General features: G+C 37.4%; 1 protein-coding gene across 1 annotated transcript in view; it reads left to right on the top strand.

Moving 5' to 3' along the window:
- EYS (eyes shut homolog) overlaps positions 1-13870 on the top strand; it is a 782127-nt gene that overhangs the window by 285065 nt on the left and 483192 nt on the right. The window contains exon 22 of the mRNA XM_071548512.1: positions 11586-11845. Within this exon, the coding sequence (XP_071404613.1) occupies positions 11586-11845 (260 nt within the window). The remainder of the gene's footprint in view (positions 1-11585; positions 11846-13870) is intronic.

Here is a 13870-nt window from a genome sequence, read left to right as displayed (position 1 = left end):
TTTTTAAATTAATTTCTGCTGCATCTAAAGTAGGAATTTCAACGCATGGGACTGATGGAAAGGAACTTTAACAATTGTTTTCTATGTTGTCACAGTCTGTGAACAAGACTGTTGATACTAAACCGTATTTTATTTTCTGGTTCCAAGCCATATGGCCTGAGTGATCCTGCCATATGACAGCAATAATGCTCAGTTTCACTTATTTATTGTTTTCCTTAATTAAAAGTATTCTAAGTATTCAGTATTTGTACTTTTAAAACATAGATTTCTTCTAATGAGACAGTTTTCGTGGTGATTTTTAATTATTTGAGTGTTTATCAGCTGAAACAGAAAACCATGTAATCTCATCTGACTTTGTAGATTGGATTATTTCCTATATTGCCCTTCTTGGGATAAATAAACAAATAGTTTGATCTGAAAAGGAACTGAGTGTGCACCTCATCTCTGTGGTTCAGTAGTCTGAAAGTTACATCCAGCCTGACCTAAGACATATCTTTTATTCTGATTCAGGAAAATGGAAAAAGGAAAGCAAGTGAATTAAAAAAATGGGAAGTTGAAAGTTGAAATACCCTTTGTAGGATGTAAAATTCTGTTTTCTAAAACAGAAATAAGTGCATTGCAGCTGAAATAGAGCTTGAAGTAAAAGCTGAATTATAGCTTGCTGTCTCATTGAGCTGAATGTTACCTTGAGATTGTGTGAACTCATTGCTGCAAATAGAGGATTTAGGAGGAAATACATTGAAAGCAAACAAATACAACTTTCTCTATCTGTTGCTTTATATTTTTATTATTGTTGTGTCATGTTTCTGAATACACAGGATATTAGGAATAAAACTGAGTTACTGTTACCAAAGGGAAGAATATGAGCAGAGCATTATGGGAGGAAAGTATACAGAACAAAGAAAATATATCCTAAAAATGTGAAAAAGAGCAATTATTAAAAGACTGAAGCAAATAAACTGAAAGGGAATGAAAACTACAAAAGCCCTCAGAAGTTTTTCTGATGCATCAAACATGCATCAGGGACATTTAGACACTATTATAGTAGCAGAAACTTAATCTTTTTCTCTCTCTCCGGTAATGTACCTCCCAAATAATTTTTCTTGTTTGGGATCAATATACACGTATATTTTCAACTTTATGACCAAGCCAAGGAGGTTCACGATACTGTACTTGCAGATTTTATTTATTTGTGTTGTACTCCGTGTTTTCTATGTAAAAGGGTTAACCCTTCTGATTTCTCACTCAGAAATACATTATTAATCATCATACTGCTACGTGCATTTTGCATTCTACAGTGCAAACTTCTCAGACACTTAAAATTATTAGGTGTGCAATAAAAAGTCCATGCCTGGTACCATTACCCTAGTACTTTATCCATGCTTTCTTAGCCACACTTCAGATTAACTTGAAGACTTCAGGTGGTGTATATATTTCCTGTAATCCTGTAGCTACATCTCAGTTAAATTAAAAAATGATAGGTGTATGTATGACAATTTTGTTTACCTTAATTTCAGCTTCCTGTCATTTTTCTAACAGCTGATAAAAAGCAGGTGAACTTGCTTTTATAATTTGATTTGTAAAATTGATGTTCACCTATCAATATTAATCCTTTGGAGAGAGGTGAAAAGGGAAGAGGAGATGTGTGGCCACTTTCTTGCCATACATAGTTTGGAAAGTTATTTTTCATTTGATCATAGCACACATGAATGTAATGAGAAATCAAACCCACTGGATAATGGATGAACCCTTTAGCTATTTCTTCCTTTATTTATATCCTGAACTTCATCATTGGAATTGTTGCCTAAAATTCAGCTCTTAAAGAAACTCCTAAGACTCCATTTGTGAGCTTTAGGAGGCAGACATTCTTTTATTACAGCATGCTGGATGCACTGGGAATTTCACCAAAGTGCGTAATGAGGTAACTTAGCTACAGCTTATATGTGTGCATTACATGATTATTCAGGTTTATTTCTTGCAATGCTGTTACATATTCATGACATCTCTCATCATTAACTAGCATATATACATACCTTTATATGGTCTCTGAGAGGCTTCAATGAGCGTCTCTGGTGGTCATTTCTATCTGGAGCCCCCAAGGTTCTAGGTGACCACTTTATGAACTCCTTTAAGACAATGTACCTGGTTATAGAACAACTCTCTGTTGCTTGCTTGGCTGCTTCTGTTAGCTACAGGTTCCTCTCTTTACTGTTTCTTTACTTTGCTTGGCTGTTTTCTTTAAATTGCTTGGCTTACCTATACAGTAATTTTCTATGATATATTTTGTTGCAAGCACTACTAGTTCTGTGACATCTCTGAACCCTGATATAAAAATCAAACCAAGCTGTTGCTTATTTCACTGCTAATGAAATTTCCTATTATCTGATTGACAGCACAAGGAACTGAACTTCCTTGTTGACTATCCAAAGCTGTGGTAGTTTAATAACACTTTCTCGCACCAAACTGAGAAGATGAGAGGATAGTTCAGTCTCTGTGCTCAAACTGACAACTCAGTTTACAAAAAACTGGTGATGACACTTATAGTATTTGTAATAATGAATGGTGATATTGTAATCATAAAATCATTTAGGTTGGAAAGGGCCTATAAGTTCATCAAGTCAAAGAATCACAGAATATGCTGAGTTGGAAGGGACTTACAAAAATCATCGAATACAATTCTTATCCCTGCACAGGACAGCCCCAAAAATCACACCATGTGCCTGAGAGTATTGTCCAAACACTTTTTGAATTCTGGCAGGCTTGCTGCTGTGACCACTTCCCTGAGGAGCCTGTTCCAGTGCCTAGCCACCCTCTTGGGGAAGAACCTTTTTCTAATATCCAAAACAAACCTCCTCTGACACAACTTCAGGCCATTCCTTCAGGTCCTGTCACTGGTCACCACAGAGAAGAGACCAGTGCCTTCCCCTCCTCTTCCCCTCATGAGGAAGTTGTAAGTGCAATGAGGTCCCCTCTCAATCTTCTCTTCTCCAGGCTGAATAGACCAAGTACCCTCAGCTGCTCCTCATACAGTTTCCCCTCAAGGCCCTTCACCGTCTTCATTGCCCTCCTTTGGACTCTTTCTAGGAGCTTGATATCTTATATTGTGGTGCCCAAAACTGCACACAATATGCAAGGTGAGGCTGCCCCAATGCAAAGCAGAGTGGGACAATCCCCTCCCTCGACTAGCTGGTGATGCTGTGCCTGATGCCCCCCAGGACATAGCTGACCCTCTTGGCTGCCAGGGCACTGCTGACTTATATTCAACTTGCCATTGACCAGGACCCCCAAGTCCCTTTCCAAACACTGCTTTCCAGCATCTAACTCCCCAGTCTGCATGTACATCTAGGGTTGTCCCATCTCAGGTGCAGAATCCAGCACTTTTCCTTGTTGAGCTTCATATGGTTGGTGATTGTGCAGTCCTCTAATTTGTTGAGGTCTCTCTGCAGGGCCTCCCTGCCTCTGAGGGAGTCAGCAGCTCTGCCCAGTTTTATGTCATCTGCAAACTTGCTTAGTGTCTCTTCCAGCATTTATGAAGATGTTGAAGAGCCCAGGGCCCAAGATCCCTTGTGGGACCCCACTAGTGGCAGGTCAACACTCTGATGTTACCCATTCACTATTACCCACTGTGTTTGACCTGTGAGCCAATTGCTCACCAACCACATGATGTGTTTATCCAGCTGTGAGAGACAGTGTTGAAAGCTTTACTGAAATCCAAAAAGATGACATAAACTGGCTTCCCTTGATCAGCCAGGTGGCTTATCTTTTCATAAAAGGAAATCAGATTTCATAAGCAGGACTTTCCTCTCATGAAGCTGTGCTGGCTGTGACCGATGACTGCATTGTCTTTCAGGAGTTTTTCAATACTTCTCAGAATAATCTTCTCTATAACTTTACCAGGCACTGAAGTGAGACAGACAGACCTGTAGTTTCTGGAGTCCTCCTTCTTGCCCTTTTTGAAAATTGGGACAACATTCACTAGGATCCAGTCAGTTGGACCTCTCCAGAATGAATGGTAATAATGAAGGCTGCCCTAGTATTCTTCAAAAGCAAAGCTGAAAGGTTTATCTGACCTCCTGACATGTCATCATTTATTGAATTTATCTAAACTACAATAAAATATATGTATTTTAAATTAAGATTTAATTAAGATTTTAATTTTAAGAGTTATAACTTAATAATGTAGGACTTTCTGAGGCAACAAGACATGCCCTTCCAAAAAAAATTATGGTCTCCTACACTTGGAAACTGCAGTACTTTCACAGTGCCCAGCACTCCTTACAACAATCAAGTGGACCTTGGGGATTGGTTGTACACCTGAGCTGAATTGTATGATTCAGTTCAGGAGCTTGAAGTAGAAAGCACTGGTGTGGAAAAGATTTTCCCGTTATTCATGTTAACCAAAGGTTTTCTGGCACACCTCAGAAAAGGGCAATGAGTAAGCAAGTTTATAAAACAGCATTTTTATTTCAGAAGTTAATTGTTCCTGCCTTCTTAACTACAGTAATAAAAGAAATAGGATTTTTAGTCTTTGCCATTACCCTTTATGACTTTGCTTTCATCATTTAAAAATTCTACCCCATTTCTATTATTCATAAAGATTATTATATATGTCCCAATTAAAGAGTATGAATAAAAAAAAGGCTGAATAAAAACTAATATTACTTTTGTGATGCAGAACAGATTTAGCAACTAGTTTCGTCCTCAATCTTGGGTACTTCCCTGTCACAGCCCACTTCTCTCTTCTGTATCGTAGCTGTGGCCCCTGGTTCTCCCAACAGAAAGGGCTACAATTTGTCAGTCAGTGACAGTAGGCAGGTAGCAGAGTTGTCATCCCTTTCTAGAGGGACTATTCCCAGAGCTGAAGCTGGTGCAAGGGATGCAGCTGTCGCTGGGCCTCAGTGCAGGGGTTAAATCAGGGATACCCAGATCAGGGTGAGCACCTGCATTGTCGGGTCAGCATATAGCTGGGAGCCTTATACAAGCAGTGGCAAAAGTCATAGAAGCACAGAATCATAGAATGGCTTGGGTTGGAGGGAGCCTTTAAAGATCACCCAGTCCAACCCACTTGCCATGGGGCAGGGAGATTTTTTCACTTTATCAAGTTGCTCAAAACTCTGTTAAACCTGACTTTGGAACACTTCCAGGAATGGAGCATCCACAGCTTCCCTGGGCATCCTGTTCTATTGTCTTACCACCCTCATTATATTTTTTTTAATGTCAAACCTGAATTTACACTCTCACTTTAAAACTGTTCCTTTGTCCTGTCACTACAGACCCTGATAAAAAGTCTTTCTAACTTTTGTGTAAGTTTCCTCTAATTATTGAAAAGCCCATTTAAGTCTCTTCTCTCCTCTCCTCACAACCCCAACTCTCTCAGCCTATGGACATTTTTTTGACCCTGCGCTGAACACACTCTGACAGGTCCTTGTCTTTATTATACTGGGGATTCCAGAGCTAAGGGCAGTACTCTAGGAAGGGTCTCACAAGAGCATTGTAGGGGGACAAAATCCTCTCCCTCGACTTTGCTGCTTATTATGCAAACCATGAAACAGCTGGCATTCTGGGTTCCAAACATTCATTGCTGCTTCATGTCCAGTTTTCCATCCACCAGCATGTCAAAATTATTTTCTTGTAGGGCTTCTCTCAATCCATTAATCCCCAGTGTAGTATTGATGCTGGTGATTGTTCTGACCCAGAAGTAAGACCTTGCAGATGACCTTGTTGAACTTCATGAGGTTCACATAGGCGCACTTATCCAGCATATCAAAGTCCCTCTGGATGGCATGCCTTCTCTCTAATGAATCAACTCAGCTTGAAATCATCTACAAATCCCCTGAGGGTGCATTCAATCCTACTGCCTACATCACTGATGAATATATTAAATAGTATTGGTCCCTATAGAGACACTTAAGGCACACCACTTGTTACTGACCTCCATTTGGACATTGAGCCCTTCAGAGTAGATCTCTAACCATCCAGCCAGTTTCTTTCTCATCTAAGGGTCCATTCATCAAACTTCTGTCTTCTAATTTAGCAGCAAGAATGTTGTATGGTTTTGTACCAAAGTCCTTACAGAAGTCAAAATAAAGGATATTTGTAGCTTTTCTCTTGTCACTGATGCAGTCACTCCACTTTAGAGGGCCACGAGATTAGTTGGGCATGATTTCCATTGGTAACCATGTTACTTGTCTCTGATCAGCTCTCTGTCTTCCATACGTTTTGAAATATCCTGCAAGATGGTCTTCCCTAGCACAGAGGTGAGGCTGACTAGTCAGTAGCTCACAGAGTTCTCCTTTTTACCCTTTTTTAAAATGTGCATGACTTCTTTTCCCAGTCACTGGGGACTTTTTCTGTTTGTCATTACTTTAGAGCTGTGATGGAGACCAGCTAAAAGCTACAGCAGCCTATTCCCACAGACTCCTGGGGTGCATCTCACTAAGTCCCATGGACTTAGGTACATTCAGGTTCCTCAGGTGATTTCAAAACTGACCTTCTGCTAGGGTTGGAAGGACTTCAATCCCCCAGACTCTGATATGAGATTCAGAGAAGCACGAAGAGAGAATAGCACTGAAAACTGAGGGGGAAAAAATGTTAATCACCTCAATCTTCTCTTTGTGGTTGTCACCAGTTTTTCTGTCTTATTTATCACAGAGGTATATTTTCTTTACTGTGGCTTTTGGAGCTAACATACCTATAAAATTCCTCCTTATTATTCTTTTCATGTCTTGCCAAATTCAGTTCCAAACGTGCCTTAGCTTTCCTAATCCCAACCCTACATATCCAGGCACCATCCTATATTATTCCCAAGATAAATGTCCCTCATTCCTTGCCTGTACATTTGCTTCTTGCTCTTCAGTTTACCCAGGAGGTACTTACTGGGCCATGCTGGTGTCTTGCCTTTTTTGCTTGATTTCTTATATATGGAAATCAAGAGCTGCTGTGCTCAAAAAAAAAAAAAAAAGTGCCCTTAAAGAGCTGCCAGCTTTGTTCAAATCCATTATCCCTGCAGGCAGTTTCTTAGGGGATCTCATCTGCTACTGGGTCTAACATCTAATCTAATCTGCTAATTAATTCAATGTTTCCTCTCCTAAAATTCAAGGTGCTGACTACTAGTCAGGTGGCCCATGTCCCTCAAGATTGTTAATTTCATCAGGGCATAAGCACTGCAGCCCAGGCTGCCACCAGTCTTGACCTCTCTAATTACTTAATCTGTGTCACATTTGATTGGTTGCAAATGGAATAGGGAAGGAATAATGGAAGTGATAATAAAGAGAGGCTTAGATGAAGTCAGGGGAGAGACCTAGGTGAAAATTTGAGGAGGCTGTCCAGGAGTGACACATGAGATCAGAGATCTAAGAGCATCAGAGGCAAGGTTTAAGTGCTTTTGCAAGTATAATCTGGCAGAAAATATTTGTGGAACAAAGAGCATGCTGAGATTTTAGGGTACAAAAGTGAAAAAAAATAATTTGTTTGTAGGAGGAAAGAAGAATAAGTATTTAAAATCTCTATAGTGTGTCTTTGGAGCTTTGTGGTGTGTGTTTTTGCTCTAAATTCCAAGCTGTGCTTGTATTGAAAGTGACCTCTGATTTCACTGCTTCCAATGGTTCAATAGCCTGTAGCTTCCAAGGAATAAACTGATGACTGAGCACTGTGGTTTCTTAGGCTATTACTTGATTTGATTGAATGCACTAGACAACTTAAATTCTTTCTGTAGAATGGACCACTGTTACACATATTGCATGGCTAACAGGCTGACCTAAATGACACTAAATGTCTTGCTGTTTCTCATCAAGAACCTGTGAAATAAAGGGGTGAATGATGGGCACATTGTACATGTGGATTTACTTTAGGATTCCTGTTGCTTTGACTGAACCACTAAGATAAAAGCCGATCTACTGCATCTTAAATATTGCATTTTTTTTTCTGAGAGAACACCTGTATCTATGGAAAAGACAAGTGTTGTGATTGATATTTTCTTAATTTTTTTATAAAATACAGAGGACTGAAAAGACTGGCTTGCTCTATTTTTTTCTGCTGTTAGATGTCTGAGAGCAAAAAGAATTGCTCCTTTTGAAATTTGTTCTGCTCTGATATATTCATCTACATTACTGCTTTTGTCAAGTCTTGGTATTTTTCCAGAGCTTCTAGCTGAGCTATGTTGGAATGATCCCACCAATAAGGTTTTCTAGTTGATAGACAGCCACTCTAGAACTCTTAAGTTTCAGAGTAGACTGTTTTTCTGGTTGGTATGCTGAAAATGTGGTTTTAGCTCAAGGATACTGAGCCAAATTTTACAATGTGTGTAAATAATTGATGTACGGGCGTGAAAAAGATGGAGACAGACTATTCTCAGGGGTATTCAGTGACAGGACAAGATGTGGGGGATAAAAAACAAAATACATGAAATTCTAATTTAAGATAAGAAAATGGATTTTTTTTTTCAAGTGTGAGTGTGGTCTGGTGCTGGATCAGATTGCCACAAGTGGTTGTGGAGTCTCCATCTTTGGAGATACTCAAAAACAACCTGGACACATACCTGAGAAAATTCTAGTTGAACCTGTTTTGAACAGAGGTGTCAAGGTGAGCCTCAAAAAACTTTTTTTCCAAAATCAATCATTTAGGAATTCTTGAGGCTCTTCCCTGTTATTTAATTCCTTAAAACTTTTTGGGTAAAGTATGAGGCAGGTGGCACATATATTTCAATGAAATGTGAGATGCAAAAAAGGAGTTTTCAAACAGGTAAGAAACAAATAATTTAATACTTATCATATAGAGATAGAGGAACTTATAATAATAATGTTAGAATTCTGGACGCCATTCATGACTTAACTTGCTTTAAATTTAAATTCAATTTTAAACATGTAGTAAAATATAAAACTGTGAATATAATTTATGTTGTGTATTTTCATTACTCTCTCCATTTGTTTCTTTCTATATAGAAAGAACTTAAATTTATGGAGAGATGTATGGAAAGTCAACAGACAGAATTTATGGAAGCTGAACCATATTTCTTTAAGGAGATCTGTGCATTTCATAGGCAAAAAGCTATAGGTGTATTATACTATTAAAATTAATTTTTAACAAAAAATGCATAATTTGGTTTTATAATATCAATGGGATTGTTTAGATTTGGCTATTGAAAAGAAAATATTTATGTTGGTAAAACAACAGAAAGAAGTTCAGCATTCGCTGTCTTTATATGGTCTCTTAAAAACTTATATCGGCTTTTTTTTAAAAATTATTTTTCCTCTGAGAATCCTAGCAATCACCTTGATTTTTCTAATGTAGTAGGGAAAAAAAAGTCATTTTGAAAAAAAAAAAAAAACTGGGTTTTTGTCTTTTAGTCAGATAATTTCCAAGAATATCAGCTATAGTAGTTTAATTGATAATGTGCTTTGAATAGTCTTAACACCTCCTTACCTTATCTAAGTAACAGTTCTCATTAAGACAAGATTTTGTGTTGTTTTTTAAAACTGGGCCTCAGGATAGACAATTCCATGTATTTTTTTTCACATTTAATGACTACACCACCAACCTTTTTGAAAATACAGAGAAGAGTACAAAAAGCTCTGTGATTAATTGTCTCCTTTGCATTAATATTGATTGTTGTATCTGAGTTGGTATGTGGCACAAAGCCGGGGTAGGACTGACTAGTTGTGTAACTGCTGTGTTTCAGTGACCTAATGTTCCCTGTGGCCACAAAGAATTGTTTTGATAACTCAAAGGCAGTTATGAAACTCATTAGGGAAAAGAAGGGAAGGAAACATTTGATGTTAGCTCCTCTGCACCTCAGTTATGTCCATAGTCATGCCACTTAGGAATTGAATCATGTTCTCCTAATATGAAGGGCAAAGCTCTCCATTTAGTGAGCTTTCTAAGCTAAAAATGGAGCATAGATACTTTGTAGTACTTAATTGGTAGTAATTTATTCAAAGTTTATAAATGAAGTCAAGAAAAAAATGAGCTGCTGTAAAACAATTAACATCTATGTCCTGATCTGTTGGGACAGAGTGTTCTACTCTGTCCAGTGTCAGGCGTTTGGAGATACTTTGTTAGAGGCTCATGCTTTTATATCTTGAGTACTTCAGAGAAAATTAAGCCAAGTGCTGAGCTGTGCTTGCAGTGTTACTCAGCGGGTGTTGCCTCTCGATACTCAATTGATTCTGCTGTGTATAGCAAAAGCAGGTATGTCTGCTGTGCATAAGCATAGAGTAACAAAACATATTTATATGTAACCATATTTCCAAAAATATGTTTTGGATGTTGTAACTGATAAATCAGTTCTTAAATGTGACTTTTGTCAGACTAATTTTAGGATTGCCTGAATGCCTTTTGATAACTACATTTCTTCCCATGTGAAACATACAGTAACCTGATTTTTTAATCCTTACTAATAAAATACTTAGGCTTTTCTAATGATACAGTTTCTTCATAATATCCATTTGATTTCATATGACATGGAAGTCATACCCCCCAAATCAGTAGCACAGAACATTAAAAATTCCAAAGAAAACACTGTGTGTTTTAAAGGGTAAAATTTGCCTTTTGTTTGGCAAGCAATACCCGTGCCTTACAGAACTGAATTGCCGTAACTGATTTGCCATTAAATGACCTATTAATTATTTAAGAACAATTAGAAAATTAGAACTGTGAAGATATATTTTAATGTTTTAAGGTATGAGATCAATGTTGATCAAAGTAGATAAAGGTTGGTATAGTTAATCTTTCATATTGTCTCTTGTCCTGAAAAATATATGTCGAAATAAATTTTATCTTCAGTGAAAGCAATAGGAATGTATGACTTTTAAAGTCCATAGTGCCTTTTTACATTGCCACTAATGAAGAAATTTTGCTCCACAAGCTTTAAAATGACTAGTAAATTGGTATATTTGAATGTATAGATCCTTATCATGTTCATTTTGTAAATCAAAGTAGATACTTGTCGGACTTGTGAGGATAGAGTGTTTACAATCAGATGTAATTTAGATTTTTGTCCAAGTTTTCTGTTTTATCACTAACAGATCTTCAAAAGAGAACACAAAGAAAAGAAAGAACATGATAAAAATAGGATATTTTATAATACCTCCTAACCTCCTACCCTTTTTTTTAAGCATACTGAATATGCCACCTGGTGCAGTTCATCCCAAACACTAATGTACCTACTAGTTTCATGCATATGAAAAGATGTCCTCCTAATATTCAAGCCTAAGGAAATTTACATTTCATGTTAAATCATTTGTGCTTTTGTTTCAGCTTAAAGAAGGGCCACAGATGATCCTGTGAGCATTTGCTAAACCAGATGGTTCTACAAGTGATACTGTGACTTAGAATTAATCTTTTTGCTTTTGCTCAAATAAATTGTGGGAGTGGAAGCTGACTATAACTCTTATTCATAGTGCAATCTGATACAATTGCCAGAAAAAGAAAAAATATGCACAAAAAATAGAATTTGTTTTGTTTCTAGTTTTCTAAGATTTTTTTTATTTTCTAATTAAAAATTCTTAGGATGGATTGGGCTGAGTTGTTGATTTTCATTCTGCACATGTCCATGGGGTTTCTTGTTTGTTTGTTTGTTTTTCCTCCAGATGCACATGTACAGCAGGGTGGACAGGGCCAGACTGCAGTGAAGATATAAATGAATGTGAATCTCAACCATGCTTGAACGGAGCCACTTGCTATGAGTCTGTGAAGCCAGGGCAGTTTGTATGCATTTGTCCTCCATTTTACACTGGCGACTTCTGCCACCAGCGCTTCAGTCCCTGTGAATTGCCTTACAATCCATGCATAAACAACTCAACCTGCTTGGCACAAGTGGATGGAAATCCCATGTGCATTTGCAAAAAAGGTGAGAAGTGGCATAGTTAATCTATTCCATTGCCTGTTGTGCTGCAGAAAAGTTGCAAATATGTGTTGAATTTGTTGCTATCTTCGGTGTAAGTAGGAAAGTATAACTTTCAAAGCACATAAAACCATCATGAATTACAGCAGGTCAATCAGTTGTGTTAAAAGACTGATAGGATAGCTGTCAGTTTGCCTATCATTCATTTCTTATATTACAATACTTATTAAATCTATGGTGGTTTAAATTCAGAACTGAGAATTACTTTTTCTGAGTCAGTTGTTACGATGACATAGAGACAGACATGCACCTGGCCAGCAGAGTTGATAAACTAAATTGACAAAACAGACACAGAAAAGTAGACAAAATAAATGCAAACAGTTAAAAGTACAAAAATTGGAGCAAGTTCGAAATGGTTTCTTTTCCTGCTGAGCTGTCAGGAAGGCCTGGCACATCAAGGAAGTAATCTTCCCTTGCCTAATGGATACAGTGGTTTGCCCTTGGTATGCACAACAAGCTAAATCACAACAGGTGCTGACAGCTTTCCTGGGCCGTGGTTTAAAAACACAATATCTCCCTTAATGTACAAGAATTGCTAATGCAGAATGAAGTAACTGTGCAGAACATCACTATGTGATTCCACTTAGGAATTGAAGAGGATGCTAATTAAAACTGCAGGGAAAATTCAGAAAATTTAAATAGGTGGACCACAGTTACTGAATTTGGAAGTTAGGCAGGATTTTGAAGTCTTCACCGTTATTCCTACAGAGGGAGGGGTGTCTTCAGTACTGAGGATAACAGATATGTTAATTGCAGTGTCACATGGCAATAGTATTACTTGTCATTTACTGAGTTACAAAGATATGGATATAATACATAGGATATTTGGATATAATACATAGGATATTTGGATATAATACATAGGATATGGGAGTGTATAATACATTAAGGTAAAGGCTGCCGCAAGCTTTTGAGTTGAAAAAAAAAAAAAAAAGAAGTCACTGGGGAGGTATGCAAGTTGCTTATTGAAGCAGCTTTTTTTTAAAAAAAAAAAACCAAACCAAACAGCTTTTAACACAGTCTATTGATTTTTTTGAAGGCTTTTTCAGAAATGATGTGTAAAGAGGCATGTAATTCAAGTGTTTTCTTAGCTTTCTTCAGAAAAGTTGTGTTTTCCAAAAAATTTTGAGCAGTTGCTGAAGAATCAAAAAAAATTATCGCCAGGATTCTCAGGGAGTTTTGATGAAGTCTTCAAGCATTCTTCAAGCTTGTATCTAGGAATATTCAGCAAAATAGTACAGGAGATATGGGAATCAGTAACATGCATTGCAGACAAATCTTGGAAATAGGAAAATTCAGCATTGAAAAGGGTTAAAAGGCATAATTTATGAAGTGAGTTAATCATTCATGCTAGGAAAAATGCAACCATTTATTCAGGGCTCTTATGAAAAAAGGAGAGACGGTAAAAGAAAGAATTTTAATTGAAAGCAGTTTGGAGAAATCTAATGCCTCAGTAGTCTTCTATTATTTAGCTATTTTTTCCTCTGCCACATGCTTCCCTTTTTCTATCAGGATTATAGATCTGATCACAAAGCACAATCACACTGACATAGGAAGATTACTTCAAGACACCTGACATGGTAGCAAATGGTGTATGGATTAAACAACTGGCCAGCAGTTAACAGTCCAGTCATTAGAAAGCATTACTCTGGTTTGGCAGGAGTCACAAAATATAGGTATGCTTGCCAAAATCTAACGATTATCTATAGAACGCTGAATCCGAGATGGGTACAACAGGACCATAAATTATGCTATTGACAGTGGTACCTATTTAGAAGAAAAAGATAACATCACCTGACTAAGGTCAGAGAAGACAAAAGCTGATAGAATATAAATTGGGCAAAATCAAAGTTGATGTAAGATATTAGCCTAGGACAGAATTACCACAGAAAATTGGTAGGAAGATAATGAAGTCATGATTGGTTGTAGTATAAAGTAAAACTGGGCATATTGGTTCTTGCATGTATGTTA

This window comes from Pithys albifrons, chromosome 2 (genome assembly GCF_047495875.1).
Source record: "Pithys albifrons albifrons isolate INPA30051 chromosome 2, PitAlb_v1, whole genome shotgun sequence".
In the NCBI taxonomy this organism is placed as follows: domain Eukaryota; kingdom Metazoa; phylum Chordata; class Aves; order Passeriformes; family Thamnophilidae; genus Pithys; species Pithys albifrons.
This window is presented reverse-complemented; position numbering and strand designations above follow the sequence as displayed.